At 43.1% G+C, this 18859-nt stretch overlaps 1 protein-coding gene across 4 annotated transcripts; it reads right to left on the bottom strand.

The window, feature by feature from the left end:
* Positions 1-1661: 1661 nt before the first annotated feature.
* On the bottom strand, positions 1662-16758 carry LOC118395996 (cytosolic carboxypeptidase 2-like). Of its 4 annotated transcripts, none has more exons than XM_052466414.1 (23): positions 15923-16757; positions 15651-15769; positions 15364-15519; positions 14888-15070; positions 14529-14636; positions 14169-14316; positions 13830-13962; positions 13497-13676; positions 12558-12796; positions 10704-10931; positions 10099-10258; positions 9653-9779; positions 8967-9067; positions 8687-8854; positions 8491-8574; positions 8293-8343; positions 5632-5724; positions 5292-5345; positions 5131-5194; positions 4640-4789; positions 4380-4434; positions 2126-2254; positions 1662-1852 (listed from the first exon to the last, which is right to left on the bottom strand). In XM_052466414.1, the coding sequence occupies exons 2-23, from the start codon at positions 15679-15681 to the stop codon at positions 1714-1716; spliced, it is 2781 nt and encodes a 926-aa protein (XP_052322374.1). In that variant the 5' UTR covers positions 15682-15769; positions 15923-16757; the 3' UTR covers positions 1662-1713. The 4 variants fall into 4 exon arrangements, with proteins under 4 accessions (XP_052322374.1, XP_052322372.1, XP_052322373.1 ...); XM_052466412.1 differs by having other exon boundaries at positions 2126-2284; positions 15923-16756; XM_052466413.1 differs by having other exon boundaries at positions 2126-2284; positions 16598-16756.
* Between the last annotated feature and the right edge of the window lie 2101 nt (positions 16759-18859).

Raw genomic sequence — 18859 nt, 5'->3', positions numbered from 1 at the left:
GATAGACCAAGCAGTGGAATGTCTTCTAAACAGACTGGTACCCAGGATAGACCAAGCAGTGGAATGTCTTCTAAACAGACTGGTACCCAGGATAGACCAAGCAGTGGAATGTTCTCTAAACAGACTGGTACCCAGGATAGACCAAGCAGTGGAATGTTCTCTAAACAGACTGGTACCCAGGATAGACCAAGCAGTGGAATGTTCTCTAAACAGACTGGTACCCAGGATAGACCAAGCAGTGGAATGTTCTCTAAACAGACTGGTACCCAGGATAGACCAAGCAGTGGAATGTTCTCTAAACAGACTGGTACCCAGGATAGACCAAGCAGTGGAATGTTCTCTAAACAGACTGGTACCCAGGATAGACCAAGCAGTGGAATGTTCTCTAAACAGACTGGTACCCAGGATAAACCAAGCAGTGGAATGTTCTCTAAACAGACTGGTACCCAGGATAGACCAAGCAGTGGAATGTTCTCTAAACAGACAGACTGGTACCCAGGATAGAACCAACAGACAGTGGAATGTTCTCTAAACAGACTGGTACCCAGGATAAACCAAGCAGTGGAATGTTCTCTAAACAGACTGGTACCCAGGATAGACCAAGCAGTGGAATGTTCTCTAAACAGACTGGTACCCAGGATAGACCAAGCAGTGGAATGTTCTCTAAACAGACTGGTACCCAGGATAGACCAAGCAGTGGAATGTTCTCTAAACAGACTGGTACCCAGGATAGACCAAGCAGTGGAATGTTCTCTAAACAGACTGGTACCCAGGATAGACCAAGCAGTGGAATGTTCTCTAAACAGACTGGTACCCAGGATAGACCAAGCAGTGGAATGTTCTCTAAACAGACTGGTACCCAGGATAGACCAAGCAGTGGAATGTTCTCTAAACAGACTGGTACCCAGGATAGACCAAGCAGTGGAATGTTCTCTAAACAGACTGGTACCCAGGATAGACCAAGCAGTGGAATGTTCTCTAAACAGACTGGTACCCAGGATAAACCAAGCAGTGGAATGTTCTCTAAACAGACTGGTACCCAGGATAGACCAAACAGTGGAATGGTATATTTATGTATCATCTGTCACATGAGAATAGACAACAACCTGGCTACTATTTAGGGGTAGGGGAATCTTTTTTATTTTATTTTAATTTTCTCCCCAATTTCGTGGTATCCAATTGTTAGTAGTTACCATCTTGTAATATTGTTTGTACAGATGAACAGTTTTGGAAATTGCTCCCATGGATGAACCAGACTTGTAGAGGGCTACAATTCTTTTTCCGAGGTCTTGGCTGATATCTTTTGATTTTCCCATGATGTCAAGCATAGAGGCACATCCACAGGTGCACCTCCAATTGACTCAAATAATGTCAATTATCCTAGCCATGACATCATTTTCTGGAATTTTTCAAGCTGTTTAAAGGCACAGTCAACTTAGTGTATGTAAACATATGACTCACTGGAATTGTGATACAGTGAATTACTTGTGTCATGCACAAAGTACCTAACCGACTTGCCAAAACTATAGTTTGTTAACAAGAAATTTGTGGAGTGGTTGAAAAACTAGTTTTAATGACTCCAACCTTTAGTGTATGTAAACTTCCGACTTCAACTGTAATTATTGTGTGATGTTTTTAACACTTAAAATAACTTCATACGGTCTGAATATGAATATTTATTCAGTATATAGTATTACATTACAATGCAGTACATTAGCTCACATTCATCGGTGAGGTTCCTGATGTGGTTTTGTTGTGTTGATGATGTAAAGATCTGTTTCTTGTCATTTCTTCAGTTACTTTCCGCTTCTTCTTTTTGTGTGTAATTCTTGCCGGATCAGAATGACATGTGCTGTATATTGGATAAAAAGGGGAGTAACATATTATTGTTTTAATGTTAAACTTGTTTTATTGTCAGGCACTAACAGTATTCTATACTGGCTATTTATATATTGTAAACTGGAATTAAAATTCCGCTGTGTTCAGACAGGAATATGATTAAAATTTCATTACATTAATTTGATTAATCGATTTAAACTTTTTGTTTGATTCAGTTGTTTTGTATGCTGAAGTTACTTTTGGAACCCAAACAGACCTGGGATCAGGCTAATGAAATGCCACTCACCTTTGGAAACAGGCTCCTGAGACTGAGTCGGTCCCCAGGTGGGTGAATATGGGGCAGGGTGGTCTCAGAAACAGCCATTCCATCCCTGCTGACATGCTGGGTAGCTCCTCGGGCTCAGAGACAAACTCCCTTACAGGGACAGGAGGCAGTGGAGGGAATCTATCAACAGAGATTCAATACATCCATCCTAAGGTCAAATGGGTTTGGCATGTCGCCAGGGTTGGGATCAATTACATTTTAATTTAGGAAATATTCAGGAAGTAAAATTAAGTGGAAAACAAAGGGAGAATTGGAATCAGATTTCCATGCTTATTTCCTCAGTTGAAATGGAATTGACCCCAATCCTGCATGTCAAAACATGGTAGTGAATATACTGTTAATGAAATGTGTACAGTTCTGTTAATGAAATGTCTACAGCTGTTAATGAAATGTCTACAGCTCTGTTAATGAAATGTGTACAGTTCTGTTAATGAAATGTCTACAGCTGTTAATGAAATGTGTACAGCTCTGTTAATGAAATGTGTACAGCTGTTAATGAAATGTCTACAGCTCTGTTAATGAAATGTGTACAGCTCTGTTAATGAAATGTGTACAGCTCTGTTAATGAAATGTGTACAGCTCTGTTAATGAAATGTGTACAGCTCTGTTAATGAAATGTCTACAGTTCTGTTAATGAAATGTCTACAGCTCTGTTAATGAAATGTCTACAGCTCTGTTAATGAAATGTCTACAGCTCTGTTAATGAAATGTCTACAGCTCTGTTAATGAAATGTCTACAGCTCTGTTAATGAAATGTCTACAGCTCTGTTAATGAAATGTGTACAGCTCTGTTAATGAAATGTGTACAGCTCTGTTAATGAAATGTCTACAGCTGTTAATGAAATGTGTACAGCTCTGTTAATGAAATGTCTACAGTTCTGTTAATGAAATGTCTACAGCTCTGTTAATGAAATGTCTACAGTTCTGTTAATGAAATGTCTACAGCTCTGTTAATGAAATGTCTACAGCTCTGTTAATGAAATGTGTACAGCTGTTAATGAAATGTGTACAGCTCTGTTAATGAAATGTCTACAGCTCTGTTAATGAAATGTGTACAGCTCTGTTAATGAAATGTCTACAGCTCTGTTAATGAAATGTGTACAGCTGTTAATGAAATGTGTACAGCTCTGTTAATGAAATGTCTACAGCTCTGTTAATGAAATGTCTACAGTTCTGTTAATGAAATGTGTACAGCTCTGTTAATGAAATGTGTACAGCTCTGTTAATGAAATGTCTACAGCTCTGTTAATGAAATGTGTACAGCTGTTAATGAAATGTGTACAGCTCTGTTAATGAAATGTCTACAGCTCTGTTAATGAAATGTGTACAGCTCTGTTAATGAAACGTCTACAGCTCTGTTAATGAAATGTCTACAGCTCTGTTAATGAAATGTGTACAGCTCTGTTAATAAATGGCAGTTTGTTTCATCCTCAGCCTCCTGTAATGTACCTGTACCTCCTAACTCTTCACTCACTTTGGACAACCTCCATCTATGTTGTATCTTGTGGCAATGTGTGTAAGGATAACAGACACTGTTGTGTTTGACCATTTTTCTGTTAGGAATATGGAGACCATCTGTTGTCTGTCCAACTGTAGGTTTATGTCTTTCTACTACTGACTCTTGGAGAGTGTATTGTACCAGAGTACTCTAAGAGCATCTGAATGTGAGAGGAATAACATATCAAACAGGCTTCTGTTGGTGGATATTTGACTGTCTATTTGAGATAATCTATTGAGATACTAAACTGGGTGAAATTAAATAAGACATCAACAGATAAAGCTTGTAAACAAGTAAACAAACAACACACAAATGACAGCATGTTTAATGAGTGATCTTGGACAGGTAGAGCGAGGGTTACTGTGTGAGGTCTGTCTGTGGAGAATAAAAGGCTATGTATTTTCTAGTGGCTGCCACTGATATCCTTGGTCTTCCTGAGTCCTTTTGTTGTCCTCCCAGTCCTGTCCTCCGTCAGTCCTAGACCGTACCACAGCTGGCACTTACACTGGTGTCCCTGAGCTATGCTGCACTTCGCCTGACTACACACACACACACACACACACACACACACACACACACACACACACACACACACACACACACACACACACACACACCTATAATGTCTACTATTGTATGCTTACTGAAGGTACGTCATCATTTGTACATCTACGCATCTATATTTATGTATATCACTGGGTAACTACGTGTCTTTACCTGTTGGATGGGAGTTTCAGGCTGGATGGGGCGGTGTAGGATGTGGGTCCTCTCCCTGTTGAGAGAGAGAGAGATAAGAATTTAGAATAAATAGAATGCTTTTCACATACAGTATGTCAAAGAGAGCAGAAATGCCCATTCCTAAAAACGTCTCAGACAATGGCAATTTGGCTGGTACGCTTTGAATTCAATTGCAATGCCCTTTCTAGTCATTTTTGAGTCTATGGCTGTAACAGTTCCATCTACCACTCTCTGCTTACACTGGACTGGGGAGAGCCTTCTGATGGACTTGTCTCCTACAGGCAGATTAGTCAGGCCGGGCAGTCGCTCCCCGTCTCTGTTGTCCCGGGGAAGCTGTGAGTGGGGCAGGTGGGTGGCCTGGGGGCACTGGCAAGGACCCCAGTCGTAGCCTACAGTGCAACATGGACAAGATGGGATGGATACAGATTAGTAATGAGAGGCAGGTATGTGGTGTTACAGAGAGAAGTATTGAAGGCAGAGAAGAGAAGCAAAGAGAAGAGGAAACGAGAGGGAAAGAGAGAGGAGAGGAGAGGAGAGGAGAGAAGAGAAGAGAAGAGAAGAGAGGAGAGGAGAGGAGAGGAGAGGAGAGGAGAGGAGAGGAGAGGAGAAGAGAAGAGAAGAGAAGAGAAGAGAAGAGAAGAGAAGAGAAGAGAAGAGAAGAGAAGAGTAGAGAAGAGAAGAGAAGAGAAGAGAAGAGCAGAGCAGAAGACCTTGAAAAGACCTACTCTACCATTGAGGGTCAACTGCATCCTGCTCCTCACATAATCAGCCATCAGGTGCTGCAGGTACTCCGACTGTAAAATCGAAACCAAGACAAGCCAATCTTTCAAATAACGTACTGTAGTGTAAAACAAAGTGTTGTCGGCTTTGACCTGTCAATAAGAGTTCTACCTTCGATGTCATGGCCGGCTTCTTTGTGTCAAAGACAAGGTATAGGACAGATACCTGGAGGAAACACGCAGGGAGGACGGTGATACATGCTCTGAACATGTATCATCATGATAAAGGAATAACTGAGGGATGCAGAAATAAACACATGCTTAAGAGGAATGCTTATTTACATGCACAACAGGAGAAAACAGACTTTCAGTGGTTCAAATGAATATCATGTTGTGAGTGTGAACGTGGGAATGCAGTATTCTCCAACACCACTTGAGGGGGGTAAGAGAATGATGAAAAATATAACCAGTGTAACAGTCTTTCTCTCCGTTCAGAAGGAACGATAGACTGCCTTCTTATCTGGAGGACTTGGCTCAGGGGGGATCAGTTGTCTCTCCCTCCATTTTGGAGGTTCCCTCCTGGGCACTGCTGGAGGAGCCTTTAACTGGAACACAAACAGAGGCCCCGTACACACTCAGGTTCTACAACTGATGTACAACACATTTGACACAATGGTTGTAGCTAATACAACAGATAATTTCTGATGAACTTGACTACACAAAAAACGTTAACATAACCTTAGAGGAGACACCACACAATGGTTGTGTAAGTGACACCACACTCTCTACACTCTTAGAAAAAAGGCAGTGGGAGGATATTTTGGGGGGTTCCAGGTCCCTTTTGAGTTCCATGTAAAATCCTCTGTGGAAAGGGTTCTACATGGAACCAAAGGGGTTATACCTGGAACTAAAAAAGGTTCTACATGGAACCAAAAGGGTTCTACCTGGAACTAAAAAGGGTTCTTCGAAATGGCACCTTTTTTTCTAAGAGCGTAGCCCTCCCTCGTACATCTATCCACCAGTTCCTGTTTCACCTGACATGCTTTCCTTTTCATCAGATTGGTGAGCAGGGTCAGGGTCATGGTCATGGTCCGGGTCAGGGTCCAGGTCCGGGTCAGGGCAGGGTAATGGTCAGGGTCATGGTCAGGGTTAGGGTCAGGGTAATGATCAGGGTCAGGGTAATGGTCAGGGTAATGGTCAGGGTTATGGTAATGGTCAGGGTCATGGTCAGGATTAGGGTCAGGGTTAGGGTAATGGTCAGGGTTAGGGTCAGGGTCAGCGTAATGGTCAGGGTAATGGTCAGGGTAATGGTCAGGGTCATGGTCAGGGTAATGGTCATGGTCATGGTGAGGGTAATGGTCAGGGTAATGGTCAGGGTCAGGGTCAGGGTAGGCTGGCAGAGGAGAAGGACTTGCTAGCTCCATGTCAGTCACACTAACAAGTGCTAATGGCCCCAAGTTGTTAGTTGATTATGGCCTTTGTCCTAACATATTCCATCCATGCTATACACATGTTCAGGTTTGCACATTTATCAATATGTACAGTGCATTCAGAAGTATTCAAACCACTTGATTTTTTCCACATTTTGTTACGTTACAGCCTTATTCTAAAATGGATTCAATTGATTTTTTCCCTGATCAATCAACACACAACACCCCATAATAACAGAGCAAAAAAACATTTTAGATGGTTTTTGCAACAAATAATATACAAAACTGAAACATCACATTTACATAAGTATTAAGACCCTTTACTCAGTACTTTGTTGAAGCACTTTCGGCAGCGATTACAGCCTCAAGTCTTGTGTATGACGCTACAAGCCTGGCACATCTGTATTTGGGAAGTTTCTCCCATTCTTCTCTGCAGATCCTCTCTGCTCTGTCAGGTTGGATGGGGAGCGCTGCTGCACAGCTATTTTCAGGTCTCTCTAGAGATGTTGGATCGGGTTCAAGTCCGGCCTTTGGCTGGGCCACTCAAGGACATTCAGAGACTTGTCCCGAAGTCACCTCTGCATTGTTTTGGCTGTGTGCTTGGGATCGTTGTCCTGCTGGAAGGTGAACCTTCGTCCCAGTCTGAGGTCTTCAGTGCTCTGGAGCAGGTTTTCATCAAGGATCTCTCTGTACTCCGTTTATCTTTCCCTCGATCCTGACTAGTCTCCGCCTCTGAAAAACATCCCCACAGCATGATGCTGCCGCCACCATGCTTCACCGTAGGGATTGTGCAAGGTTTCCTCCAGACATGACGCTTGTCATTCAGGCCAAAGAGTTCAATCTTGGTTTCATCAGACCAGAGAATCTTGTTTCAAACCAAGCGGGCTGTCATGTGTCTTTTACTGAGGAGAGGCTTTCTGTCTGGCCACTGTAACATAAAGGCCTGATGCTGCAGACATTTTTTGGTACCCTTCCCCAGATCTAAGCCTCGACACAATCCTGTCTCAGAGCTCTATGGACAATTTCTTCGACCTCATGGCATGGTTTTCGCTCTGACTTGCACTGTCAACTGAGGGACCTTATATAGACAGGTGTGTGCCTTTCCAAATCATGTCCAATCAATTGAATTTACCACAGGTCGACTCCAAAACCATTTGAACAAGTTTGGAACACATGGGAAACCTGACCAAAGACAGGTTCAGGATAATGGTCAGGGTCATGGTCAGGGTAATGGTCAGGGTTATGGTAATGGTCAGGATAATGGTCAGGGTAATGGTCAGGGTCATGGTCAGGGTAATGGTCAGGGTTAGGGTCAGGGTAATGGTCTACAATTCTGTTGTAGAAACATCTCAAGGACGATCAATAGAAACAGGATGCACCTGAGCTCAATTTCAAGTCTCATAGCAAAGGGTCTGAATACTTATGTAAATAAGGTATTTCTGTTTTTTATTTGTAATAAATGTGCAAAAATGTCTAAAAACCTGTTTTCACTTTGTCATTATGGGGTATTGTGATGTCATTATGGGGTATTGTGATGTCATTATGAGGTATTGTGATGTCATTATGCGGTATTGTGATGTCATTATGGGGTATTGTGTGTCGATTGATGAGGTAATTTTAGAATAAGGCTGTAACTAACAAAATGTGGAAAAGGGGAAGGGGTGTGAATACTTTCCAAACTCACTATACTTGGGAGTTCCTCTTCATTTTCATTGCCTATGATGTTAAAAGCATGGGACTTACAGGCTTCAATACATATTTGCTTTTCTTCAACGTCTTTTTGACACCATTATCCTGTAACGTAAAAGGATAGAAAAAAATCAAGCTTACTAAGATGAACTAACAAAGGAAACTGATCCGTACTTCTAAAGGACAAATCTGACAGTGTAGTCCATATTGAGAGAGAGAGAATGACACAAACATCCCAATGATGATACTCACCCCATTTTCCTCTCTCTCCCTGGCTCTGACCAGGGGAGATCTGTTCCTCTCCTTCTTGGACTTCAGCTTCTTACGGGACGTCATCTGTGTTATAGAGAGAATACAAACAGACCGGTGGGTTATTAGTCACCTCGAAAAACACCTACCCAGAGACAAAAACGTTTTGTTAGCGAGACAGTAATACTACTGTTACTACCTTGTTGAAGGCCTGGAGGTGAGTAGGAGGCCCGTCCGTCTGGGAGCTGTTGGATCCACTGGTGCTGGCCTCGTGGTCAGTCAGTGAGATATCTGTAGGCTTGTTGTCCATTGGCAAACCTGCCTCCTGTCTCATGATCTCCTGTAGCTCTCTCAAACACGCACTGTACTGCAGAAACAACACACCAGTGAGATCTGTTTCAGTATAGCTACTGTGCTTACACTGTGGACAAGCAGATATCGGCAGGACTACAGACAGTTGTGTCCGATTCTGGTCCCACCTTTGTCCGGTCCGGGTCACAGTAGTCCAGTAGTGTGTCACAGAACTGAGCCCCCAACATCTCTAGGTCCTGAGTGCTGAAATGGGTCCCCTTCCTCGTACCTGGAATCCAACCAAAAGTGAACATCTTTGGTCTGAATCTGACTTGTAAACTCTGAGACGTCAGAGTTCACTCTGAATCAAGTACTTTAGTAATAATACATCTATGAAATGTCTTTCCATTCACACGCTGTATATAGACTTATTTTTTATTTTTTTTTACTGTATGTTTTGTTTATTCCATGTGTAAACTCTGTGTTGTTGTACGTGTCGAATTGCTATGCTTTATCTTGGCCAGGTCGCAGTTGCAAATGAGAACTTGTTCTCAACTAGCCTACCTGGTTAAGTAAAGGTGAAATAAATAAATAAATAAAAATGTAACTAACGTTTGGTAGAAAAATCTATCTCCACTGTCTCTCTCTCTCTTCTGCTAGAGAGACAGCAATCCTTTATTATTTTAACTAGGCAAGTCAGTTAACAACAAATTCATATTTTCAATGACAGCCTAGGAACAGTAGGGTTAACTTCCTTGTTCAGGGGCAGAATGACAGATTTGCCCCTTGTCAGCTCAGGGATTTGAACTTTCAACCTTTCCGTTACTTGTCCAACACTCTAACCAATAGGCTACGCTGCCCTGGATATCATTACCGATGTTGGAGCCACAGAACGATGTCTCAAGGGTGAAGGAGTTGAGGACCCCCAGCCTCCACAGAGACACTCTGCCTGTTCCCTCCTTACTGCGCTGTACCTTGAACTTACAGCTCCCGAACGAGAACTGAGGACACACAAGATTAGCTGAATCTTGGAAAACATCAACAGCCAACATGAGAAAGAACTAGGCAGTTCAGATCAAGCTAAATTCTGTTTAAACTGTGTGATCTTATCTCAGCCATTTCATCTCAATTGGGGCTGTGTTCATAAAGTGTCTCAGAGTAGGAGCGCAGCTCTAGGATCAGATTAGCCTTTTAGATCATAATGAATAAGATTACATGGACAGTGGGGGACCTGATCCTAGATCAGCACATACTCTGAGACACTTTGTGGATACGGAACCTCGTCTTGACTAAAACAATGAGTGAGGAAGAGTAATGAACCATGTCAGGGCAATTCTTGCTGAGCATCAGAGGGAAGACTCGTTCGTGAGGGTGTCTGTCAGCGGGCCGGGGGTTCTCACAGCCGTAGGTGAAGACGTTGTGTTTACGGCTGTGTCCATGGAGATCACAGTACAGCAGCACCTTACGCTCCTCACACAGTCTGGAGAACATATGTGGTATTATTGTTTGATCAAATTGTCTGACTGATTGGTTAACTGAGTGATTGGTTTATTGGTTAACTGATTGATTGGCTAACTGATAGATTGGTTGATTGGTTAACTGATTGATTGGCTAACTGATAGATTGGTTGATTGGTTAACTGATTGATTGGCTAACTGATAGAGTCTCTGAGGATGGTTGATTGGTTAACTGATTGATTGGCTAACTGATAGATTGGTTGATTGGTTAACTGATTGATTGGCTAACTGATAGGAGCTGTTGGTTGATTGGTTATTTGATTGATTGGCTAACTGAGTGATTGGTTTATTGGTTAACTGATTGATTGGCTAACTGATAGATTGGTTGATTGGTTAACTGATTGATTGGCTAACTGATAGATTGGTTGATTGGTTAACTGATTGATTGATTAACTGATTGATTGGTACCTCTGGACCATGGTGTGTGTGGCCCACACGGTAGGGAAGGAGTCTCTGAGGATGGACTTGTAGTTGCGGTTGAGGTCACGTCCGGTCAGCGAGCAGCGGTAGTTTCCTACTATAACCCCGTCCGGGTTCAGCATGGGCACCAGCTTGAAGACGAACGCATCTCGGAGTAGCGCCGCATCCGGAGAGTCTCCCAGCAGGAAGTTCAGGATACCCCTCATCACCCAGGAGCTGTTGGTCGGTTGTATATTTGATGTATAGTATGGCACTCTATCAGAGTTATCCTACCATGCTTTACGGAATGAAAATAACACTTCACTTAGATTGTGTGGCAATAAAGAAATCAGGACTCTGCAGTGCACTATACAGAGACCTCAACCTCAACTCTGGGCCTGGAAGCAGTGCACTATACAGAGACCTCAACCTCAACTCTGGGCCTGGAAGCAGTGCACTAAACAGAGACCTCAACCTCAACTCTGGGCCTGGAAGCTAGTTGCACTGCATTTTCATTGTTCCCCTCTAATCAGGGACTGATTTAGACCTGGGACACCAGGTGGTTGCAATTAATTATCAGGTAGAACAGAAAACCAGCGGGCTCCGGACCTCGTAGGGTCAGAGTTGAATAACCCTGATATACAGAATAGAGTGCCATTTCAGACACGTCCAAAGCACTACCCGTTGGTCTGTACCCGTTGGTAACTAACTGCCTGTTGGTCTCTACCCATTGGTCTCTACCCGTTGGTCTCTACCCATTGGTCTCTACTCGTTGGTCTCTACCCGTTGGTCTCTACCCATTGGTCTTTACCCGTTGGTCTCTACCCGTTGGTCTCTACCCATTGGTCTCTACCCGTTGGTCTCTACCCATTGGTCTCTACCCATTGGTCTCTACCCATTGGTCTCTACCCGTTAGTCTCTACCCGTTGGTCTCTACCCATTGGTCTCTACCCATTGGTCTCTACCCATTGGTCTCTACCCGTTGGTCTCTACCCGTTGGTCTCTACCCGTTGGTCTCTACCCGTTGGTCTCTACCCATTGGTCTCTACCCATTGGTCTCTACCCGTTGGTCTCTACCCGTTGGTCTCTACCCGTTGGTCTCTACCCATTGGTCTCTACCCATTGGTCTCTACCCTTGGTCTCTACCCGTTGGTCTCTACCCATTGGTCTCTACCCATTGGTCTCTACCCGTTGGTCTCTACCCATTGGTCTCTACCCGTTGGTCTCTACCCGTTGGTCTCTACCCATTGGTCTCTACCCATTGGTCTCTACCCGTTGGTCTCTACCCATTGGTCTCTACCCGTTGGTCTCTACCCATTGGTCTTTACCCATTGGTCTCTACCCGTTGGTCTCTATCCGTTGGTCTCTACCCGTTGGTCTCTCCCATTGGTCTCTACCCATTGGTCTCTACCCTTGGTCTCTACCCATTGGTCTCTACCCATTGGTCTCTACCCGTTGGTCTCTACCCATTGGTCTCTACCCATTGGTCTCTACCCATTGGTCTCTACCCATTGGTCTCTACCCGTTGGTCTCTATTGGTCCCGTTGGTCTCTACCCGTTGGTCTCTACCCATTGGTCTCTACCCATTGGTCTCTACCCTTGGTCTCTAGTCTCTACCCGTTGGTCTCTATTGGTCTCGTTGGTCTCTACCCGTTGGTCTCTACCCATTGGTCTCTACCATTGGTCTCTACCCATTTCTCTACCCATTTCTCTACCCGTTGGTCTCTACCCATTAGTCTCTACCCATTGGTCTCTACTCGTTGGTCTCTACCCGTTGGTCTCTACCCATTGGTCTCTACTCGTTGGTCTCTACCCGTTGGTCTCTACCCATTGGTCTCTACCCATTGGTCTCTACCTCTCTACCTGTTGGTCTCCCCGGGGTGTATCCGGGCGGTCAACACCACAGCAGGCTTGTGAATCCTGTCCTCACGGTGGGATGGGTTGGTCACCGTCAGCACCGGAACCAGGTTACCCGCCAGCGACCGGCACAGAGTCCGCACCTTACAGAACCGCGAGCGGTGGGGGTCCCGCTCGATCTCGGACAGGTGGGCCCACAGGTTGGAGTAGGTGTAAGGGAAGCAGTGGGCCAGGTAACAGGTGTCCTGATCAAGGTAACAATAATAACAACGTCACTCTATTGTAAATACAATGTATTATATTGTGTATTTGAAGAGAAGTAAAATATATATTGATATATTGTAACATAAATAAGCCAAGGAAAATGACAACAAAATCCTCATTTATACCTGATTCTAACATGTATCCTTTGTTGTGATCTTGTCCACATTCTGATTGGGCCCACATTTTTACACAAGTGTAGACAATTAAAAGATGCATTGTGGTCAGATCTTCCTGACCACCTCAGGAGGTATTCAGACTTGCATTATGTCTGGATATCTTACAAGTGTAAACAGATCTGGACACACCATTTAAATAGTTATTATCCCTCCTTCTAAAATCATTGACAGGTGGCACTATTGACTTATGGCATCAATATGTCAAATGTAAATAAATACATCCATATTATTTTTGAAATAATACTTGTCGAATAATTTGCATACAGGGACGGACCAGGAAATCTATTCACAATGCGGACGCAGTGGATGGATATGACATATTTTAATACCACGTGTAGACATATTTCTGAAACTGTGGGTACAATCAGAATGTGGACAAAGGATTAAAGTCAGAGCTGGCCCTTTTCATTTAATGATGTGATTGATTGTTGGCTCCAAGCACCGTTTCATTGATTTACACAAGACAAGAGGATAAGAGTTCAGCACTGTGGTTCTTTCCCTTTACCTGGTCATAAGGGAAGCAAAAGGTCCAGGAGAGGGAGTAGCAGGGCTGGTCGGCGTGGTGCCGTCCGTTACGTTGGTAGGAGACCTGTTGGCCCACGCGGTGCCAGCCCACCCCCTGGATCCGGGCCTCCTCCTCAGAGTAGAGCAGAGGCAGCTGCCCCTCTTCATACAGACTGGTCACCTTCAAATCAACATATATTCATTATTATTACTTATTAAGTGTTAAGTTACTGTGTGTCATATGAACATGTTGTAAAATACTTCACGACATAAAAAGAGAAGAGAATAGACGTGAGTGAAAAGAGTCCCAGTAATAATGGTAATAACTACCTACCTTCAGCAGGTTGGTGATGGTGAAGTGGTAACGAACCCCCGCCCTCGTGTTCCTCACCCGGAAGTAGAACCACTGAGTGTGCTTCTCTGTGTACAGGTCCGTCCGCAGGGAGAGCTCATAATCAAATTCACCACTGGAATGAAATTAAATAAGATTATACAGAATGAAAATGACTGGGGACATTCATTCACTCAGAACTAGGATGTGTGACGACATACGAGGATTGAAATCGAATCACACAACACAGAAAATAGGTTGTTGGTGAGTGAACATTCATTCACTCATAACTTCGAATGACAGTGTGAGGGTTTACAATACTTATGGATGCTCTGTACTCACACCCTGGTTGCTTTCAGCAGGTTGCCACTCTCGAAGCGTCCCTCGAACAGCAGAGTGATGTCATCAGGGCCAGAGAGAGACACAGCAGCAGCGGTCAGGGAGGAGCGACAGCCCCCCACACGAGAACCCAGGAAGTAGTTATCTTTATCTGCACAGACATGGACATTTAAAACAAAGAGACACATGACGTGTCCTGGGGATGAGCATCTGTTTCTATCCATGTGCACTTGATTTGTCTTGACTGGAGAAATGGAATCAGTGAAGTACCCCCCCGCCCATCTGAGGTTCCACACACCCAGGCAGGTGTGTGGAAGAGCTCAGTGATTGACAGAGTGGACATTTGCTTTTAAATGAGTTTACTTCTCTGTGTGTCATACACAACGGTGCCTTCCTCTTCAGACTCTGGTCTCAGCCACTCGCTGGTGTTCATCTGAGCACACAGCGGCTCTGGGAAGGGAGGAGCCCACTCTGACAACAGACAAAAGACAGAGAGAAAAGAGAAGACAAAATAGGGAGGGCTGCTTTGCTTGTAAAAAAATGTATAAATAAAAAAGGTGCTCTTTGGATCTAAGATTGAGAGAGCTTTTCCTGAATCTCTTTTCAGTACATGAAGTGCTCTTGTAATGTGATATTGACTCTGGCCTAAAGTCTAGCTTTCCTCTAAATGATTATACATCTCTTGAGACCTCCCATTTCTCTTTAATCTGTAGTATTCTCACCAATATGCTGAATTTCCCCCGGGATGACCTCCCACTCGTGGGGCCAGCGTGGCAGTGTTTGGGACACATGTCCAGACACACCGTACAGGTGTCGGGGCTCCCTAAGGCGAGGGACAGCCCTTCCCGACTGGATCTCAAATACCACCTGGGTGGTTCTGGGTAGTGGAGAAACACGTGACACATCTGTGTGGGAAGAAGTTGGGGTTTTAGCCAATATGGTGAGCAGTTTGGGAAGCAGTTACAATACCTGTAGCTTCATGACTAGTTTAACTACAAGTTCCATTGGTTTGGTGAAAGTTAGTTAGATTAACTAATTTCCAAACCATGTAGTTAATTCAGTGATTTCATTGTTCTTTGAAACTTTAATGATACAATAGACTTAAACATTTCTTACAGCTCTACCTTTGACAGTGAAAACAAAATAACCAAGCTATGGTTGGTGCTATGTACCATCCTGTTCTTGGATTCTATCTCACCTTCACTCTTGTGGGAAAACTCCTCCTCTGCAGGTGCCTTCACCTGTTCTTCATCCTCCAACTCCTCTTCATCATCAAAAGATGAGTAGCTGAAAGAACTGTGACATGTTCTTCTATGAATGTTGTCCCTCATCTCATTGTCATCCCCTGTAAATCCTGTGGAATGGCAGGATCATTTATCTAATTTTGAACGTACATCAGGGTAATCTCACTCACCGCGAGACTGCAAGCTTTCATAAACATGCATGAATCTCATGCCATGATCTCAGTGTCAAGATCATACTAACCCTCATATTGCCTGTTGTAGAGAGGATACATTGTAGATGCATGTCCTTTTAGACCGGTTTCTACATCTGTGTCTTCGTATTGTTGCCCATGGAACTGTTGGTATCATGAATATAGTTTTCTGAAATAGTCACACATAGGTTATGATTGTGAAGTCTGCTTCTAAAAAGCATAATAAACATGAGTCAGGTAAACCCAGCAGAACACCATTTTTTGTTGTTTACAGTTGCAATATCAATTTCCATAGTGGTTTGAGGGCAGATTTCCAAAATACCTCTCCTTGGAGTCCTGCAGCCAGTCAACCAGACTGTAATTCAATCTGACTGCACAGAAATTCACCCCATCACTTAAAACTTGCTGGCCTGATCTCATTTAGCAGCGTTGTACATTCAAAAAGATGAGACACACACTCCAGAAAGTCAGAGGCCAGCTAAATTAATTAGAATCTGACAGACGTTTTCCTGTGACATCACCCATCGTGGTTTGGTTTCATTGACTGATGAACTAAGCAAAAATAAACGTCTTCAACAAAAACGTGTATTAAATCCAAAACAACAACAAAAAAAACAGGTAACGTTAAAATGCATTACTATCGTGATAACTAGGTTTAATTGGTTTAGCCAACAATTATAATTTATAATTATATATTTATAATATAATGCTGACGTTATATTCATTCAAGGTCAGGATTTGATCAACATCAGGAACACAAGCATTTCGCTACACCCGCAAAAACATCTTCTAAATATGTGTATGTGACACATTTGATTTGATCAACTCACACACATTGTCACCTGTGAAAGAACAAAACACAACACACACCAGTCAGTGGGCACGTTAACGTTAGCTAGTTAACGTCTTTGTTACTGTTTGGTTTAGGTAAAACTACAATAGCTCGTTATCAATATACTTCCTATGCAATTATTGAGTGAGTGCATTCGCTACCTACCGCATAGTAGAAAAGCATCATCCGCAGCGTGCTGTTTCCGGTGAAGACAGCAGAGCGGAAAATGCACAGTACACGGTCACCGTGACAACTAACGTGGCGCGAGATCCCCCACATTCTTCTACTTGTTAGTTGAAAGATACAATATTTTCTTAGGACGAACGGCTACACTGTATCACATGTATCACAAGTATACCAATCAGTATGTTACATATAAACAACAAGTGTCTAATTGTTGTTAATGTATACAAATGTATTGATAGCCTCATTAAAAATATATCGAGCACCGGACCGGAAATCGTCCTGCATGAGCGCACTAACTTTTTCTTAACTGATATGTGAAGAAAAGCGTTCTGTTAAATTCCAATATTATTTATGGTTGTTCACAATTCATTATTTCTTCTAAAAAAGGTGTTGGGTGTTATCTCATGTAAAACATGCCTTGTGGTGACAACAAATGACTGATTATCTGGCAGTAGTAATTTGATAGGAGGACCACAATGGAAATAAGTCCCAGACCCCAGACAAGTCCCAGACTTGTGAGTTATCCTCAATTCATGTACATCTATGTTTTTGTTCAAGTTTTATGTGTCCTTGTTTTTTTTTTTAAATAGTTGAATTAATAAATGGAACTAAACGAGTCCTGGGGAGGTTGTCCACCCAAGACGACAATTTTTGCAGAATAGCATGCCTTCACAATATATATTTCTACTGTTGGGCAGACCTAAAGCGATGATTCCCTTTCCCAAAACATACTTTCATTGAGTTATTTGCTGGAGTTGTGGTCAATTCTCAACCACACTATAAAATGAGCCTCGTGGCCAGCCAGTGAGATAGGCCTACTTGAAACTGTCAGAGATCCATGAGGATAGTGTCAAGTGTCAATGAGGGTAAAGAGATAAGGTCAATTACTACAGACAAAGAAGGGTAACGTTAGAATCCTCATACCATCATCATTATCTTCATTTATCTCTTACGTTCATTATCTCTTGCGGTGTGAGACCTTCCTGTTCATCAGACACTGCTGCTCTCACAGTGTTCATTTGGTAATGGTATGTAATGGCCTGCCAGGTGTCAGGGAAGAGGTGGTTGGTATCAGGGGTCCTGAGCCAACAGCAGATAAAGGGACTTTGACACACGCACGCACCCCTGCGTTGTATGTAACTTGCACCACTCTAAATGATTGATTGGTTGATGTTATTCATTTTATTTGTAACATGATCTACCTCTTCTAGGAACACTAAACCCAGGGTTGGAAACATATATTTCCAGGTATTTACTTGTACGGCACCTGGTCAAACGCTTATCACAAAGTTATAGCCTATGAATTAGGCTACTTGTCATTTGGTTTCGTGTAGAGTTTACAACCATGAACATTATAGTATGGACCCAAACTAAATTGCTTCACGACGAAGTGAAACGGAACAATTCTGTTAGGATCCAGACTATAGATACATCCTAGAGGATCAGAAGAAGCCTGGTGCCATGAGCTCATAGCTCCATAAAAGCCACTAGAATGTGTGTCTGTTTATTTATAGGTGTTTCTAAAGTTCCCTAGCAGTGGTTTGCCTCCTGAGCTGGTTTCAGTTACACCTACTGCTCTGGAAAATGTATCTCTCTCTCTCTCTCTCTCTCTCTCTCTCTCTCTCTCTCTCTCTCTCTCTCTCTCTCTCTCTCTCTCTCTCTCTCTCTCTCTCTCTCTCTCTCTCTCTCTCTCTCTCTCTCTCTCTCTCTCTCTCTCACACACACACACACACACACACACACACACACACACACACACACACACACACACACACACACACACACACACACACACACACACACACACACACACACACACACACACCATGAGATCTTTCGGTGAGATTCCATAAGACTTTCTGTGCCCGATATTCTAAGATAAAAGTATGGTAACTGATGTCATGTAATATACATGACAGTACATGACAGTACATGCATGTATATAGGTGGTGTTACTATGCAGACAGCATGCACGGCAAGAAATAGTGTTGCCAGACAACAGTACACTTACAAAAAAGTGTGCAATTACCCCACTGTTTGCACGTGGAGAAACTAGACATATATAAATAATTGAAGTAACATGGTGGAAGCAACAAGCACAGGTGCTACTCAGACTGGGGCAATATTATAAAAGGTCAATCGTGACCTGGATGTTAACCCTTGACCACATTCATTACACAGGCCAGCTTGTGACACCCGTGGTGGTAGGTTTGGGATTGTATCTTCTATTTAAAATGGTTT

The sequence above is a fragment of the Oncorhynchus keta genome, chromosome 17 (assembly GCF_023373465.1).
Source record: "Oncorhynchus keta strain PuntledgeMale-10-30-2019 chromosome 17, Oket_V2, whole genome shotgun sequence".
Lineage (NCBI taxonomy): Eukaryota > Metazoa > Chordata > Actinopteri > Salmoniformes > Salmonidae > Oncorhynchus > Oncorhynchus keta.
The sequence above is the reverse complement of the archived record's forward strand: the minus strand, read 5'-3'. Positions and strand labels throughout refer to the sequence as shown.